This window comes from Hemitrygon akajei, chromosome 17 (genome assembly GCF_048418815.1).
Source record: "Hemitrygon akajei chromosome 17, sHemAka1.3, whole genome shotgun sequence".
Taxonomy (NCBI): Eukaryota; Metazoa; Chordata; class Chondrichthyes; order Myliobatiformes; family Dasyatidae; genus Hemitrygon; species Hemitrygon akajei.
The window spans coordinates 89,565,058-89,581,256 of NC_133140.1; the positions used below are offsets into that span (position 1 = coordinate 89,565,058).

General features: G+C 48.2%; 1 protein-coding gene across 2 annotated transcripts in view; it reads left to right on the top strand.

Moving 5' to 3' along the window:
• gpatch1 (G patch domain containing 1) overlaps positions 1 to 16,199 on the top strand; it is a 74,555-nt gene that overhangs the window by 21,355 nt on the left and 37,001 nt on the right. For both annotated transcript variants that reach the window (XM_073070502.1, XM_073070503.1), the window contains exons 10-13: positions 631 to 835; positions 1,887 to 2,117; positions 4,072 to 4,250; positions 7,767 to 7,894. In XM_073070502.1, the coding sequence (XP_072926603.1) occupies positions 631 to 835; positions 1,887 to 2,117; positions 4,072 to 4,250; positions 7,767 to 7,894 (743 nt within the window). The remainder of the gene's footprint in view (positions 1 to 630; positions 836 to 1,886; positions 2,118 to 4,071; positions 4,251 to 7,766; positions 7,895 to 16,199) is intronic.

A 16,199-nucleotide genomic window follows, 5' to 3' on the forward strand; every position in this document is an offset into this window, starting at 1 on the left:
ACTCAGACTCTTGGGCTATATTAGACCATAAGATATAGTAGAATTAGGTCATTTGGCCCATCGAGTCTACTATACCATGTCATCAGGCTGATCAAATTTTCCTCTCAGCCACATCCTCTCCACAAGGCCACTCCATCAAGGCCTTTCACCATTTGAAAGGTTTCAATGAGGTTCCTGCTCATCCTTCTGAATTGCAGTAAATACAGGCCCAAAGCCATTAGGCACTCTGCATATGACAAGCTGTTCAATCTGGAATAATTTCATGAATCTTCTTTGAACCCCCTTATTTTTTTCCTTTGTGACTGTATCTTTTTCTGAAACTGTAACCGTATGTGTGGTGTACTGTTGGTATTGTGTTTTGCACCTTGGCCCTGGAGGAATACTGTTTAATTTGGCTGTATTCGTATATGGTTGAATGATTAAACATGAACCTGATGTGCATTCAAAATAGAGAAAAAAAACCATTGGTCAATAAGAGGGGAAACAGGCCACATTCCAACCTGACACTTGCAACTTCCATTTTTTGGTATGTACTAAGGACGAGTCACAATTTACTCTTACCTTACAGACAGTGGGGAGAGGGACTGCGATTGTCTTTAACTGTTCATATTCACCTGTTCCTTGCCCCAGGTATACGGGCCTCCAGAACTGCCCAGGGATTACCGACCTGTTCACTACTTCCGGCCAGTGGTGTTTTCGGGTGCCGTTAGCACCACAGTGGCACAGGCCCTGATGGAATCGACAGGGCAGCTCAGCAGTGACACAACCACAAAGAGCCGTCACCAGCTGAATGCAGCTCAGCGCAGAGAGCTGCTTGGAGAGAGAGCCCTGCCAGGTACAGCACCTCAGCACCCAGCCGAGGAGAGACACCAAAGCATAACTCATGGAGTACCTATGTATAGAAGTCAAAAGTTCGAAGTAGATTTATTATCAGAGTATATGTATGTCACCATATACAGCACCAAGATAATCAGTCAGCAGTATGTCATGTGTACACTGAGTCACTCTGTGCTAAATATAGGAGCGTGCATGTGTACAGAACCTTTCACAACATTCATGTGTGCCGAGCGAAAGAGTGACATTGAAGAACATTCCGGCCTCTGGTCATTACTGTGACTGATGACTGCACCGTATTTATACTACCCAAACACTGGGGAGGGCTTACTCCTTCAAGATCCCAGTTTGTCTTGCCTGACAGTGGTATTCCGCCTGTAATGCCACTAGGGCTATGTGGCACTCTGCCTGTACAGTCCCACCAGCTGTGTGGGATTCTGGCTGTGTGGCACTCCACCTGGCACTGCCCTGCTGGCTGTGTGGCACTCTGCCTATGCCACCCCTCTAACTACATGTACCGCACCTCTTGCTGTGTGATTATCTCCCAGAACCTCCAAGAGGGATTTCTGTCTTGTAGTTTGAGAAGTTTCCTGGGACTTGTTAAAACCTTAAATTTACTTTGTAAGCTTAAGTTATTGGTTATTGACAGCCTGGGATTGATAAGTTACTGGTTATGGATGGATGATTGGAAAACTTGATAGTTATTGATGGAAACAACACACACAAAATGCTGGTGGAACACAGGCCAGGCAGCATCTATAAGGAGAAGCACTGTTGACGTTTCGGGCTGAGACCCTTCGTTAGGACTGGCGAAGTCCTGACGAAGGGTCTCAGCCTGAAACGTCGACAGTGCTTCTCCTTATAGATGCTGCCTGGCCTGCTGTGTTCCACCAGCATTTTGTGTGTGTTGTTTGAATTTCCAGCATCTGCAGATTTCCTCGTGTTTGCTAGTTATTGATGGAATAGTGCTGGTGAGTTACTAGTTATTGACTGTGTGGGTGGATCATATACTTGCTCCCTGGAGATCTGAAGGTTCCCTATGTTACCTGCAGGACCCTGCTCAGTGTTTGATCTCCTTGCTGAAGGGGATAAGTTGAGACTACAGGAGGTGCAGCGAACAGCGAGCCATGTTCCCAGCCCACACCTGCCTCCGTCACTGCCCTCCCAGCCCAGCAGCAGTGAGTGCTTGGCCAGATCCAGTGAGTTTAAACCCTTCTTGAAGGACCCTGAGAAGCAGAAGCGGTACGAGGAGTACGTGAGGAAGCTGAACGCTGGCCATCATGGTAAGAATGGTTGGTGCCTCTGGTTTGTGTTGGCCCAAACGCTGATGTCTTCTAACTCTCGACACCCCCACCCCAGTAGTAGGGAGAACATTCCAGACTTCCATCCCTCATGTGAAGAAGTGAGTGGTGAGAATCGAAGGGTGAGAGGGCAGGACAGGAATCAGAGTTGGGTTTGATATCTCTGGCGTTCATCAGGAAATTAGTTTTGTGGTAATAATACAGTGCAATACATAATAAAACTATAAATTATAGTAAGTCTATATATTAAAAAAATCAAGTACAGTCGGCCCTCCTTATCCGTGGGGGATTGGTTCTGGGACCCCCGGTGGATACCAAAAAATGCGGATGCTCAAGTCCCTTATATAAAATGGCGTAGTATTTGCATATAACTTATGCACATCCTCCCGTATACTTTAAATCATCTCTAGATTACTTATAATACCTAATACTATGTAAATAGTTATTATGCTGTATTGTTTAGGGAATAATGACAAGAAAAATAATGTACACGAGATGCGAGGCGAACAATGCTCAAACAACAAGTGCTGGAGAGTGTCACGTACCCCATGACTGGGTTACTAAACCAGCAGAAATGGAATGATACGTTGGAGTCTGGTGGTACTGTAACTAAAGGTGTTTATTAGTAAACTAAGTAATACGGTATCAAAAATGCAAATATACATATATAACAGGTTAGCAATGATAAATACAGAAGTGTAGGAATAAGAATCAAAACCAAGATCTATTGTAGTCTAGGGGTAAATGAATAGTCTTAAGATAATGCAAAGTTCAGTTCAGTTTGGGTTGAGGTAGCTACTGTTGTGACGTTGGAGAGAGAGCAAGCGAGAGATGAGCAGCTGCAGCAGGCAAACCTTCCGTTGTCTTCTTGTTCCGTTGTACTGTTGTGGTCATCGATTTATGACCCTTCCGTTCCCGGCTAGACCATTCTTCAGTGGTGGACTCGTCACCCAGGCGAGGATGGACACACACACAAGCCCCCACCGGCCTGCCTTCACACACTGAGCTTCGGATCGATCCCCCCGAATCGATCCTCCAAGCCCCCACCTTCCTGTGGGTGCACAACACTTGTTCAGTGTCCAGTGGCGTGTCTGCCTGTGTCTCAGCAGACTCGTCTTTTATCTCCCCAGCCGGGGTACCAGCCATCCATCAACTGATCATGTCCATCAAACTGGCCACTCCCTCCTGTCTCAGCAGGCTCCTGGCATCACTCTGCTTTGTCAGCAAGGATTCACACAAGCAGGCAGAGTCCTTGGAAGTAAAGTCAACAATCAGCAAAGAAGCCATAATTTTAAATCCTTGTCTCTCTCTCATTATTAGCATGTGTAGCATGGAACCTCTCCCCCTCTTTATCTCTCTCTCTCTCTCTTGTTAGCAACATAATTCACGGGGGTCAACTCTGGACCCCATCTCCCCATGGTTTTCTCATCACACATAACAAGAGAGAACTTCCGGGTTTTCCCGATCCGCGTTTGGTTGAATCCGTGCATAAGGAGGGCCAACTGTAGTTCAAAAAGATGTTGAGATAGTTGCCTCTGGCAACTCAATCATATACTCACCACCCTCTGCATGAAAGTGTTCCCCTCAGTCCCCTTTTGAACCTTTCCCATCTCACCTCAAGATATGGTCTCTCCTTTCCTGGGGAAATAACTGTTCACTTATCATTGCCTCTCACAATTTTAAACATTTCTGCTAGGTCATCCCTTATTCTCCTACACTCCAAGGAATAAAGACCCAGCCTGGCCAACCTCTCCCTCTTGGCCTGGCAATATGTTTGATTCCCTGCTGTCCATCCAGGAGGGGCCTGATGCGGCACAGCTCACAGGAAAAACTGATTTCTTGGGTCATCTGGTCACCTTCTGGTGTGAAAGTGTGGAGGCTTGGTTGGACTGCCTGCCCCCTGTAACCCCACCCTGTTGTGTGTAACATTCCTTAGATGCCCTGAACAACAGCCTGGACCCCAGCATGACGGAATGGGAGCAGGGACGCGAGCGGGAGGAATTCAGCCGAGCCGCAGCTCTGTATCGCCCCGTCAGCACCTCGTTGTCCTCCCGCTTCACTCGTGCCAAGCTGCCGGATGACACGGACCAGGTGGAGGTCCCGGAACAGCAAGAGGTAGACTGAGGGGGAGGGGGAGCATGGGTAAGAGTCACAAGCACACATTTTTAAGGGGATCTTCTTTACTCAGAGGGTGGTGAGAGTGTGGAATGAACTACCAGCTCAAGTGGTGAATGCAGATTCAATTTCAATGTTAAAGCAAAGTTTGAACAGGTAAAGCCGGTGGTGTAGTGGCATCAGCACTGGGCTTTGAGGTGGATGGTCCTGGGGTCCTGAGTTCGCAGCTGGCTGGGCAGCAGTGTCTGCGCAGAAGAAAAGCCTGGCAGTTTACTTTGGTATCTTGCCACGAAAACCCGATGGACAGCTACACTATTGATAGGGGCGCCATAAGTCGACAATGACTTGATGGCACTCAGCAACAACAGCATGGATGGGAGGGCTGTTGGAGGTCTATGGTCTGGATGCAGGTTGATGGGACTAGGGATTAATAAATTATGAATCTTGGTTCAAAGGGCCTGTTTCTGTGTAGTGTTCTATGACTATGTGTAAGTAGTGCAGAGTTGTGAGGGCCACGTGTCTCATGTCTTAAACAAAAGAGCAACTTTGGCCACATTTCAGTACTCTGGGAACTCACCTGGGGCTAAAGAGGATAGAAACCGAGCAACCTCCTGTCTCGCCTCAATTTCACAGGACAGATCCCATCGGGCTCTGGGGACTTGTACAGCTTAATGTTCTTCAGGAAATTTGTGTTCTCCTTCTTATTGTCAGCATCCCGTAGAATGCCAACACACCAATGACTGATCTCCTTTATTGTATACTATACAAAATACTTATTTAGTACATCGCCCAGATTCATAGCAGGCAAACAGGCCCTTCAGCCCAACTCATCTGTGCTGACTGTGTTGACCAACTTGTTAGTCCCGTCAGCCTGCCTTTGAACTTTAGCCCTCTGATCCTCTCCTATCCATGGACTTATCCAGATGGTTTTTAGTATTAATGTAAATGTGACCACTGTAATCACAACTTCTGGTAGCCTCATTTCAAATATGCACTGCCCTTTGCGTGAAGAAATGTCCCTTTCAGAATAGCACAGAACTGACCCCTCGGCCCAGAATAATACGGTACAGGCCACTCGGCCCAGAGCTTACTCACCGATCAATCTAACCCTCCCTCCTATGCAGCCCATAACCCCACTTTGTTCTTACATCCATGTGCCTACCTAAGGGTCTCTTGGTGTCCCTAGTGTATTTGCCTCCAGCACAACTCCCAGCAGTGTGTTTTAGGCACTACCACTCTCGATGTGAAGAACCTGCCTCTGCGTCTCCCCTAAGCTTTGCTCCTTAAGTTCATCTTAAATGTTTTCTGGTATCAGCTGTTGCTGGACAAAAGTCTCTGGCTGTCCGCTCTACCTGTGTGTTTCATTATCTTGTATACACCTCTCGAGTTGTCCCTCATTCTCCTTTCCTCCAAAGTGAAAAGCCTTCGCTCAGCCTATCCTCATGGGACATGCATCCTGGTAAATTCCCTCTGCACCCTCTCTAAAGCCTCTACATCTGCATGTGATTTGTAATTAGCTTGTAAGTGAAGTTTTTATTTTTAAACCCCAGCACGTGGACGTGACGATGTAGCAAGTGAGTAAAATCCTTGCACATTATGCTGCAGTCAGGAAGAACATAGAACAGTACAGTACAGGCCCTGCCAACCTTTTAGCCTATTTCAAGATCCGTCTAACCTATCCCTCCCAAAACGCCCTCCATTTTTCTTTCAAATGATGTGCCTATCAAAGAATCACTTAAACAGAACATAGAATAGTACAGCACATTACAGGCCATTTGGCTCACAATGTTGTGCCGACCCTCAAACCCTGCCTCCCGTATAACCCCCCACCTTAATGTCTCTAATGTGTTGGTTTCTACCACCACCCCTGGCAGGGTGTTCCACACACCAACCACTCTGTGTAAAACAAAAAACTTATTATGTAAACGTTTAAGCTTTCCACCTTAAAGCTATGCCCACAGGTATGCGACCTCTCACCCTGTGCCATCTGGTATGCGACCTCTCACCCTGTGCCCTCTGGTATGCGACCTCTCACCCTGTGCCCTCTGGTATGCGACCTCTCACCCTGTGCCATCTGGTATGCGACCTCTCACCCTGTGCCCTCTGGTATGCGACCTCTCACCCTGTGCCTTCTGGTATGTGACCTCTCACCCTGTGCCGTCCGGTATGCGACCTCTCACCCTGTGCCTGCAGGTATGTGACCTCTCACCCTGTGCCCTCTGGTATGCGACCTCTCACCCTGGGGAAAGTCCCTAACTATCTATCCTGACTATGCCTCTCATAGGCTGGGATGGGGTGAAATATGCTGAGCAAGGAAGTTAATACAGAATTCCCACACGAAGTCCATCTCTTCCCTACAAGCAAGATTGACCACTATCACACCACCTGAGCCCTCATGTCCCACCTGAACCCCCCCGCCTCTCTGTTGGCCTCCAGCTGGCCTCTGCCCACTCTGTCGCCCCCCCCCCACCAGCTGACCCCCTCCTCTCTCTGTCTCCTCCCCTCAGCTGACCCCTCCTCTCTCTGTCTCCTCCCCTCAGCTGACCCCTCCTCTCTCTGTCTCCTCCCCTCAGCTGGCCCCTCCTCTCTCTGTCTCCTCCCCTCAGCTGGCCCCCTCCTCTCTCTGTCTCCTCCCCTCACCAGCTGACCCCTCCTCTCTCTGTCACCCCTCCTCTCTCTGTCTCCTCCCCTCAGCTGACCCCTCCTCTCTCTGTCTCCTCCCCTCAGCTGGCCCCCCTCCTCTCTCTGTCTCCTCCCCTCAGCTGACCCCTCCTCTCTCTGTCTCCTCCCCACAGCTGACCCCTCCTCTCTCTGTCTCCTCCCCTCAGCTGACCCCTCCTCTCTCTGTCTCCTCCCCTCAGCTGACCCCCCTCTCTCTCTCCTCCCCTCAGCTGACCCCCCTCTCTCTCCTCCCCTCAGCTGACCCCCCTCTCTCTCCTCCCCTCAGCTGACCCCCCTCTCTCTCTCCTCCCCTCAGCTGACCCCCCTCTCTCTGTCTCCTCCCCTCAGCTGACCCCCCTCTCTCTGTCTCCTCCCCTCAGCTGACCCCTCCTCTCTCTGTCTCCTCCCCTCAGCTGACCCCTCCTCTCTCTGTCGCCTCCCCTCAGCTGTCCCCTCCTCTCTCTGTCTCCTCCCCTCAGCTGACCCCTCCTCTCTCTGTTGACCCCCTCAGCTGACCCCTCCTCTATCTGTCACCTCCCCTCAGCTGACCCCTCCTCTCTCTGTCACCTCCCCTCAGCTGACCCCTCCTCTCTCTGTTGACCCCCTCAGCTGACCCCTCCTCTCTCTGTCACCTCCCCTCAGCTGACCCCTCCTCTCTCTGTCGCCTCCCTCAGCTGACCCCTGCTCCCTCTGTCAACTCCTCCCAGCAAACCCCTACTCTCTGTCGACCTGCTCAGCTGACCCATGCTCTCCTTTTTCCCCCTCCCCCCACTGACCCCTGGCTCTCTGCCACCTCCCCGGCTCACCTCTGCCCCTCTGTCGCCTCCAGATGACCCCTGCCCTCTCTCTGTACAGGGTGACATCAATGACAAGGAGGCTGCAGTGAAAATGAAGATGTTTGGGGCTCTGACCAGAGACAAGTTTGAGTGGCATCCTGACAAACTGCTCTGCAAACGGTTCAATGTCCCGGACCCCTACCCTGGGTACGTAGAGTTTTCAGTTCTCGCTGGGTTGTGGGTGTCAAAGACCCCTACCCTGGGTATGTACAGAGTTTTCAGTTCTCACTGGACCATGGGTGTCTGACCCCTACCCTGGGTATGTACAGAGTTTTCAATCCCCACTGGTTGTGGGTGCCTGAGACTGCTACCCTGGGTATGTACAGAGTTTTCAATCCCCACTGGTTGTGGGTGCCTGAGACTGCTACCCTGGGTATGCACAGAGTTTTTTGTCCCCACTGGACTGAATATCTGGTACCCGACACTGGGTACATACAGAGTTTTCGGTCCCCACTGGACTGAATATCTGGTACCCGACACTGGGTACATACAGAGTTTTCGGTCCCCACTGGACTGAATATCTGGTACCCGACACTGGGTACATACAGAGTTTTCGGTCCCCACTGGACTGAATATCTGGTACCCGACACTGAGTACATACAGAGTTTTCGGTCCCCACTGGACTGAATATCTGGTACCCGACACTGGGTACATACAGAGTTTTCGGTCCCCACTGGACTGAATATCTGGTACCCGACACTGGGTACATACAGAGTTTTCGGTCCCCACTGGACTGAATATCTGGTACCCGACACTGGGTACATACAGAGTTTTCGGTCCCCACTGGACTGAATATCTGGTACCCGACACTGGGTACATACAGAGTTTTCGGTCCCCACTGGACTGAATATCTGGTACCCGACACTGAGTACATACAGAGTTTTCGGTCCCCACTGGACTGAATATCTGGTACCCGACACTGGGTACATACAGAGTTTTCGGTCCCCACTGGACTGAATATCTGGTACCCGACACTGGGTACATACAGAGTTTTCGGTCCCCACTGGACTGAATATCTGGTACCCGACACTGGGTACATACAGAGTTTTCGGTCCCCACTGGACTGAATATCTGGTACCCGACACTGGGTACATACAGAGTTTTCGGTCCCCACTGGACTGAATATCTGGTACCCGACACTGGGTACATACAGAGTTTTCGGTCTCCACTGGACTGAATATCTGGTACCCGACACTGGGTACATACAGAGTTTTCGGTCCCCACTGGACTGAATATCTGGTACCCGACACTGGGTACATACAGAGTTTTCGGTCCCCACTGGACTGAATATCTGGTACCCGACACTGGGTACATACAGAGTTTTCGGTCCCCACTGGACTGAATATCTGGTACCCGACACTGGGTACATACAGAGTTTTCGGTCCCCACTGGACTGAATATCTGGTACCCGACACTGGGTACATACAGAGTTTTCGGTCCCCACTGGACTGAATATCTGGTACCCGACACTGGGTACATACAGAGTTTTCGGTCCCCACTGGACTGAATATCTGGTACCCGACACTGGGTACATACAGAGTTTTCGGTCCCCACTGGACTGAATATCTGGTACCCGACACTGGGTACATACAGAGTTTTCGGTCCCCACTGGACTGAATATCTGGTACCCGACACTGGGTACATACAGAGTTTTCGGTCCCCACTGGACTGAATATCTGGTACCCGACACTGGGTACATACAGAGTTTTCGGTCCCCACTGGACTGAATATCTGGTACCCTGACACTGGGTACATACAGCATGTTTGGTCACGTGCTGACTCTGTCATCTCCACCCACTCTCCTACCTAATGCAACCTGCTCGTTGCTTTTCCCCCTTCTTCCGTCCCACAGTCATCTTGGGCTCCTGTCTCACCACTCACCTCTCCTTAGGACCCGAGGTGTTGACATTTCCTTTCCTGTCACTGATTCTATCAACCTGCGGAATTCCTAAATCAGCTGATTGCTTGTTGTTTTTGTAGTGAATTACAGTTGTTGAGTGTACAGGAAACGAGCTCTCAGTAGATGAAAGAGGGTCTCATGCGACCCTTCAATGTTCGCTGAGCAAGCAATCAACATAGCTCTCCCTCACCAGCCACAGTGTCAAATTGACTGGACAGGACTTTCAACCTGAAATACTAGCGGCAGGTGACAGCAGAGTCGGCGGGTGAGTGAGACCACAGGTGCCAGAGATATGGAAGTTGTTGGGTCTTGGAGTCACATAGGTCCTTTGGCCCACTGGGATGATGCTATCCATTAACCACTCATTTAGAGTGATAAAACACTCCAGCACAGAAACAGGAGCTTTCATCAATAAGTATATTGTTTTGGATACTGTTGGTGGGGACGACCTACCAGAGACAAATTGTAGTTGTCGTGTCTCTGACACCGAGACTGGAACCTCAGCTCAGAAACAAAGGAAGGAAAAGGGGAGAGCAGTAGTGATAGGGGATTCGATAGCTAGGGAGACAGATAAGAGGTTCTGTGGGAGAGATCGAGAATCCTGGATGGTCTTTTGCCTCCCTGGTGCCAGGGTCTGCTATATCTCGGATTGAGTTCTCAGTATTCTCAAGAGAGCGGATGAGCAGCCAGATGTCGTTGTCCACATGGGGACCAATGACATAGATAGGAGTAGGGATGAGGTCCTGAAGAAGGAATATATGGAGTTAGGAAAGAAGTTAAAAAGCAGGACCTCAAGGGTGGTAATCTTGGGATTGCTACCTGTGCCACGAGACATAGAGGGTAGGAACAGGAAGTTATGGCAGATGAATGCGTGGCTGAAGAGTTGGTGCAGGGGGCAGGGATTCAGATTTCTGGATCATTGGGACCTCTTTTGGGGCGGGTGTGACCTGTACAAAAAGGACGGGCTGCACCTGAACTGGAAAGGGACCAATATCCTGGCGGGCAGGTTTGCTGGAGCTGTTGGGGACGGTTTAAACTAGTTTGGCAGGGGGGTGGGAATCAGAATGTGAGTGCAGAGATTAGGCTAGAAGGACAAGGGCATGATGCTATAGAAATAAAGGGGATGGATCAGTACGTGGAACTACGATGCTGTGACCATTACTGAAACTTGGCTGGAGAAGGGCAGGATTGGCTGATGCAGGTATCGGGGTTCAGGTGTTTTAAAAGGAATAGGATGGGAGGTAGAAAAGGTGGGGGAGTAGCATTACTGGTCAGGGATAGTATCATGGCTATAGAAAGGGAGGACGCTGCAGAGGGAGTGTCCACTGAGTCGGTGTGGGTGGAAGTCAGAAATAGGAAGGGATCAATCACTGTGCTGGGAGTAGTCTATAGGAACCCAAGTAGCCCTCGGGACTCCGAAGAGCAGATAAGCAGGCAGATTTTAGAATGGTGCAGGAAATACAGGGTTGTGGTTATGGGTGATTTCAACTTCCCTCATATTGACTGGCACCTCCTGTCTGCAAGGGGGATAGATGGGCTGAATTTGTCAGGTGTGTTCAGGAAAGATTCCTGACACAGTATGTGGACTGGCCGACGAGAGGAGAGACCTTACTGGATCTGGTTCTGGGAAATGAACCTGATCAGGTGGCAGACCTCTTGGTGGGGGAACATTTTGGTGAGAGTGACCACAACTCCCTTAGCTTCAGCATAACTATGGAAAGGGATAAAATCAGACGAAATGGTAAAGTGCTTAACTGGGGAAGGGCTAACTGAAGGGATGAGGCAGGAACTAGTGAGAGTAAATTAGAAACAGATGTTCAAGGGTGAAAGCACAGAAGTAATGTGGAGGAAGTTTAGGGACCACTTGTGCTGGGTTCAGGATAGGTTTGTCCCACTGAAACAAGGAAAAAATGGTAGGAAAAGGGAACCGTGGCTGACGAAACAATTGACAAGTACGATGTTGTGGGAATAACAGAGACATTGCTTCAAGCGGGCAGGGCCTGGGAAATGAATATTCAAGGATATACATCTTATCGAAAGGACAGACTGATTGGCAGGGGGTGGGGTGGCTCTGTTGGTGAGGAATGATATTCAGTCCCTTGCGAGGGGGGACATAGAATCAGGGGATGTAGAGTCAGTATGGATAGAACTGAGAAATTCTAAGGGTGGAAAGACCCTAATGGGAGTTATCTACAGGCCCCCAAACGGCAGTCTGGATGTAGGGTGTAAGTTGAATGAAGAGTTAAAATTAGCATGTCGCAAAGGTAATGATACAGTTGTCATGGGGGATTTCAACATGAAGGTAAACTGGGAGAATCAGAATGGTACTGGACCCCAAGAAAGGGAGTTTGTGGAGTGCCTCTGAGATGGATTCTTAGAATAGCTTGTACTGGAGCCTACCAGGGAGAAGGCAATTCTAGATTTAGTGTTGTGCAATGAACCATCAGGGACCTCAAGGTAAAGGAGCCATTAGGAGGTAGTGACCATAATATGATATGTTTTAACCTACAATTTGAGAAGGAGAAGGGAAAATCAGATGTGTCAGTATTACAGTTGAACAAAGGGAACTATGGAGCTATGAGGGAGGAGCTGGCCAAAGTTCAATGGAACAATACCCTAGCAGGGAAGACAGTGGAACAAAAATGGCAGGTATTTCTGGGAATAATGCAGAAGGTGCAGGATCAGTTCATTCCAAAGAGGAAGAAAGATCCTAAGGGGAGTAAGGGGCGGCCGTGGCTGACGAGGGAAATAAAGGACAGTATAAAAATAAAAGAGGAGTATAACATAGCACAGATGAGCGGGAAACCGGAGGACTGGGAAGCTTTTAAAGAGCAACAGAAGATAACAAAAAAGGCAATATGCGGAGAAAAAATGAGGTACAAAGGTAAACTAGCCAAGAATATAAAGGAGGATAGTAAAAGCTTCTTTAGGTATGTGAAAAGCAAAAAAATAGTTAAGACCAAAATTGGGCCATTGAAGTCAGAAACTGGTGAATTTATTATGGGGAACAAGGAAATGGCAGATGAGTTGAACAGGTACTTTGGATCTGTCTTCACTAGGGAAGACACAAACAATCTCCCAGATGTAATAGTGGCCAAAGGAACTAGGGTAATGGATGAACTGAATGAAATTTATATTAGGCAAGAAACGGTGTTGGATAGACTGTTGGGTCTGAAGGCTGATAAGTCCCCGAGACTGCATCCCAGGGTACTTAAGGAAGTGGCTGTAAAAATTGTGGACACATTGGTAATCATTTTTCAATGTTCTATAGATTCAGGATCAGTTCCTGCGGATTGGAGGGTGGCTAATGTTGTCCCACTTTTCAAGAAAGGAGGGAGAGAGAAAACAGGGAATTATAGACCGGTTAGCCTGACGTCAGTAGTGGGAAAGATGCTGGAGTCAATTATAAAAGAGGAAATTACGACACATTTGGGTAGCAGTAGAAGGATCAGTCCGAGTCAGCATGGATTTATGAAGGGAAAATCATGCTTGACTAAATCTTCTGGAGTTTTTTGAGGATGTAACTATGAAAATGGACAAGGGAGAGCCAGTGGATGTAGTGTACCTGGATTTCCAGAAAGCTTTTGATAAAGTCCCACATAGGAGATTAATGGGCAAAATTAGGGCACATGGTATTGGGGGCAGAGTACTGACATGGATTGAAAATTGGCTGGCTGACAGGAAACAAAGAGTAGCGATTAACGGGTCCCTTTCGGAATGGCAGGCTGTGACCAGTGGGGTACCGCAAGGTTCGGTGCTGGGACTGCAGCTGTTTACAATATACATTAATGATTTAGATGAAGGGATTAAAAGTAACATTAGCAAATTTGCTGATGACACAAAGCTGGATGGCAGTGTGAAATGTCAGGAGGATGTTATGAGAATGCAGGGTGACTTGGACAGGTTGGGTGAGTGGGCAAATGTGTGGCAGATGCAGTTTAATGTGGATAAATGTGAGGTTATCCACTTTGGTGGCAAGAACAGGAAGGCAGATTACTATCTAAATGGAGTCAAGTTAGGAAAAGGGGAAGTACAACGAGATCTAGCTGTTCTTATAGATCAGTCAATGAAAGCAAGCATGCAGGTACAGCAGACAGTGAAGAAAGCCAATGGCATGCTGGCCTTTATAACAAGGGGAATTGAGTATAGGAGTAAAGAGGTCTTTCTGCAGCTGTACAGGGCCCTGGTGAGAACCCACCTGGAGGATTGTGTGCAGTTTTGATCTCCAAATTTGAGGAAAGACATTCTTGCTATTGAGGGAGTGCAGCGTAGGTTTTAATTCCCGGAATGACGGGACTGTCATATGTTGAAAGATTGAAGTGACTGGGCTTGTATACACTGGAATTTAGAAAGATGAGAGGGGATCTGATTGAAACATATAAGATTATTAAGGGATTGGACACGCTGGAGGCAGGAAACATGTTCCCGCTGATGGGTGAGTCCAGAACTAGAGGCTACAGTTTAAGAATAAGGGGTCGGCCATTTAGAACAGAGATGCAGAAAAACTCTTTCACCCAGAGAGTGGTGGATATGTGGAATGCTCTGCCCCAGAAGGCAGTAGAGTCCAAGTCTCTGGATGCATTCAAGAGAGAGTTAGATAGAGCTCTTATAGATAGCAGGGTCAGGGGATATGGGGAGAGGGCAGGAACGGAGTATTGATTGTGTATGATCAGCCATGATCACAGTGAATGTTGTTTATTAACACTTGAGGCAACTCGTCAAGAGGATGAAGGAAGCATATGTTAAATATAAGAAGCAGGAAGGGCTCATGAGAAATATAGGGTAGACAGAAACGAGCTAAAGAAAGGACTTAGGAGCGCTTGAAGGCGGCATGAGAAGGCCTTGGCATGTAGGATTAAGGAGAACCCCAAGGCGTTCTATGCATTTGTGAAGAACAGAAGGATGACAGGAATGAAGGTGGGTCTGCTAAAGGATAAAGAAGGCAGCATGCCTGGAGGTGGAAGAGGTTGGGGAGGTCCTAAATAAATACTTTGCTTCAGTATTCACAAGTGAAAAGGACCTTGATCAGGGTGAGGTCAAAATAGAATAGGGCAGTGTGCTGGACAATGTGGAGATTAAGGAAGAAGAAGTGTTGGATCTTCTTAAAAACATCAAGATTGGTAAGTACCCAGAGCCGGATGTGATATACCCAGGTTGCTGTGGGAAGTTAGAGAAGAGATCACTGGAGCAGTAGCTATGATCTTTGAATCCGCTTTGGCTGCAGGGGAGGTACCGGAGGATTGGAGAATGGTAAATGTAGTTCCTTTGTTTAAGAAAGGTAACAGGGAGAATCCTGGGAACTATAGACCAGTGAGACTTGCGTCGGTGGTCTGCAAACTATTGGAAAGGATTCTTAAGGATAGGATCTACGAGCATTTGGAAAAGTACAGTCTACTCAAGAATAGTCAATGTGGTTTTGTGAAGGGAAGGTTGTGCCTCACGAGCCTAATTGAGCTTTTTGAAGAGGTAACAAAAGAAATTGATGAGGGTAGGGCGGTAGATATGGTCTGCATGGATTTTAGCAAGGCATTTGACAAGGTCCCCCACAAGAGACTCATCCAGAAAGTCATGAGGCATAGGATCAGTGGAACCTTGGCTGTTTGGATAAAAAATTGGCTTACAGGAAGAAAGCAGAGGGTAGTAGTGGAAGGAAAGTATTCTGCCTAGAAGTCAGTGATTAGTGGAGTGCCGCAAGGATCTGTCCTGGGACCTCAGCTCTTCGTGATTTTTATAAATGATCTGGATGGAGAGGCGAAAGGATAGGGTGAGGAAGTTTGCGGATGACACATAGATTAGAGGAGTTGTGGATGGAGCTGTAAGTTGTCAAAGGTTACAAGAGGATATAGACAGGATGCAGAGTTGGGGAGAAAAGTGGCAGATGGAGGTCAATCCGTATAAGTGTGAGGTGATGCATTTTGGAAGGACAAACCAGAAGGCTGAGTACAGGGTTAATGGTCGGTTACTTAAGAGTGTGGATGAACAGAGGGACCTTGGGGTTCAAATCCATACATCCCTCAAATTCGCTGCACAGATTGATAGGATAGTTAAGAAGGCCTATGGGATGCTAGGCTTCATTAACGGGGATTGAGTTCAAAAGTAGAGAGGTCATGTTGCAACTCTACAAATCTCTGGTGAGACCACACTTAGAGTATTGTGTTCAATTCTGGTCACCCCATTATAGGAAGGATGTGGAAGCTATGGAGAGGGTTCAGAGGAGATTTACCAGGATGTTGCCTGGTTTGGAGAACAAGTCGTATGAAGCAAGGTTAGCAGAGTTGGGACTTTTCTCTTTGGAGCTTAGAAGAATGAGAGGGGACTTGATAGAAATCTACAAGATTACACGAGGCACAGATAGGATGGATAGCCAGTACCTGTTTCCCAGGGCATGAGTAGCAAACACCAGAGGACATATGTACAAAATTAAGGGAGGGAAGTTTAGTGGAGATATCAGGGGTGAGTTTTTTACACAGGGTTGTGGGTGCCTGGAATGACTTGCCAGGGATGGTGGTGGAGGCTGAAACATTAGGGGTATTTAAGAGCCTCTTAGACAGA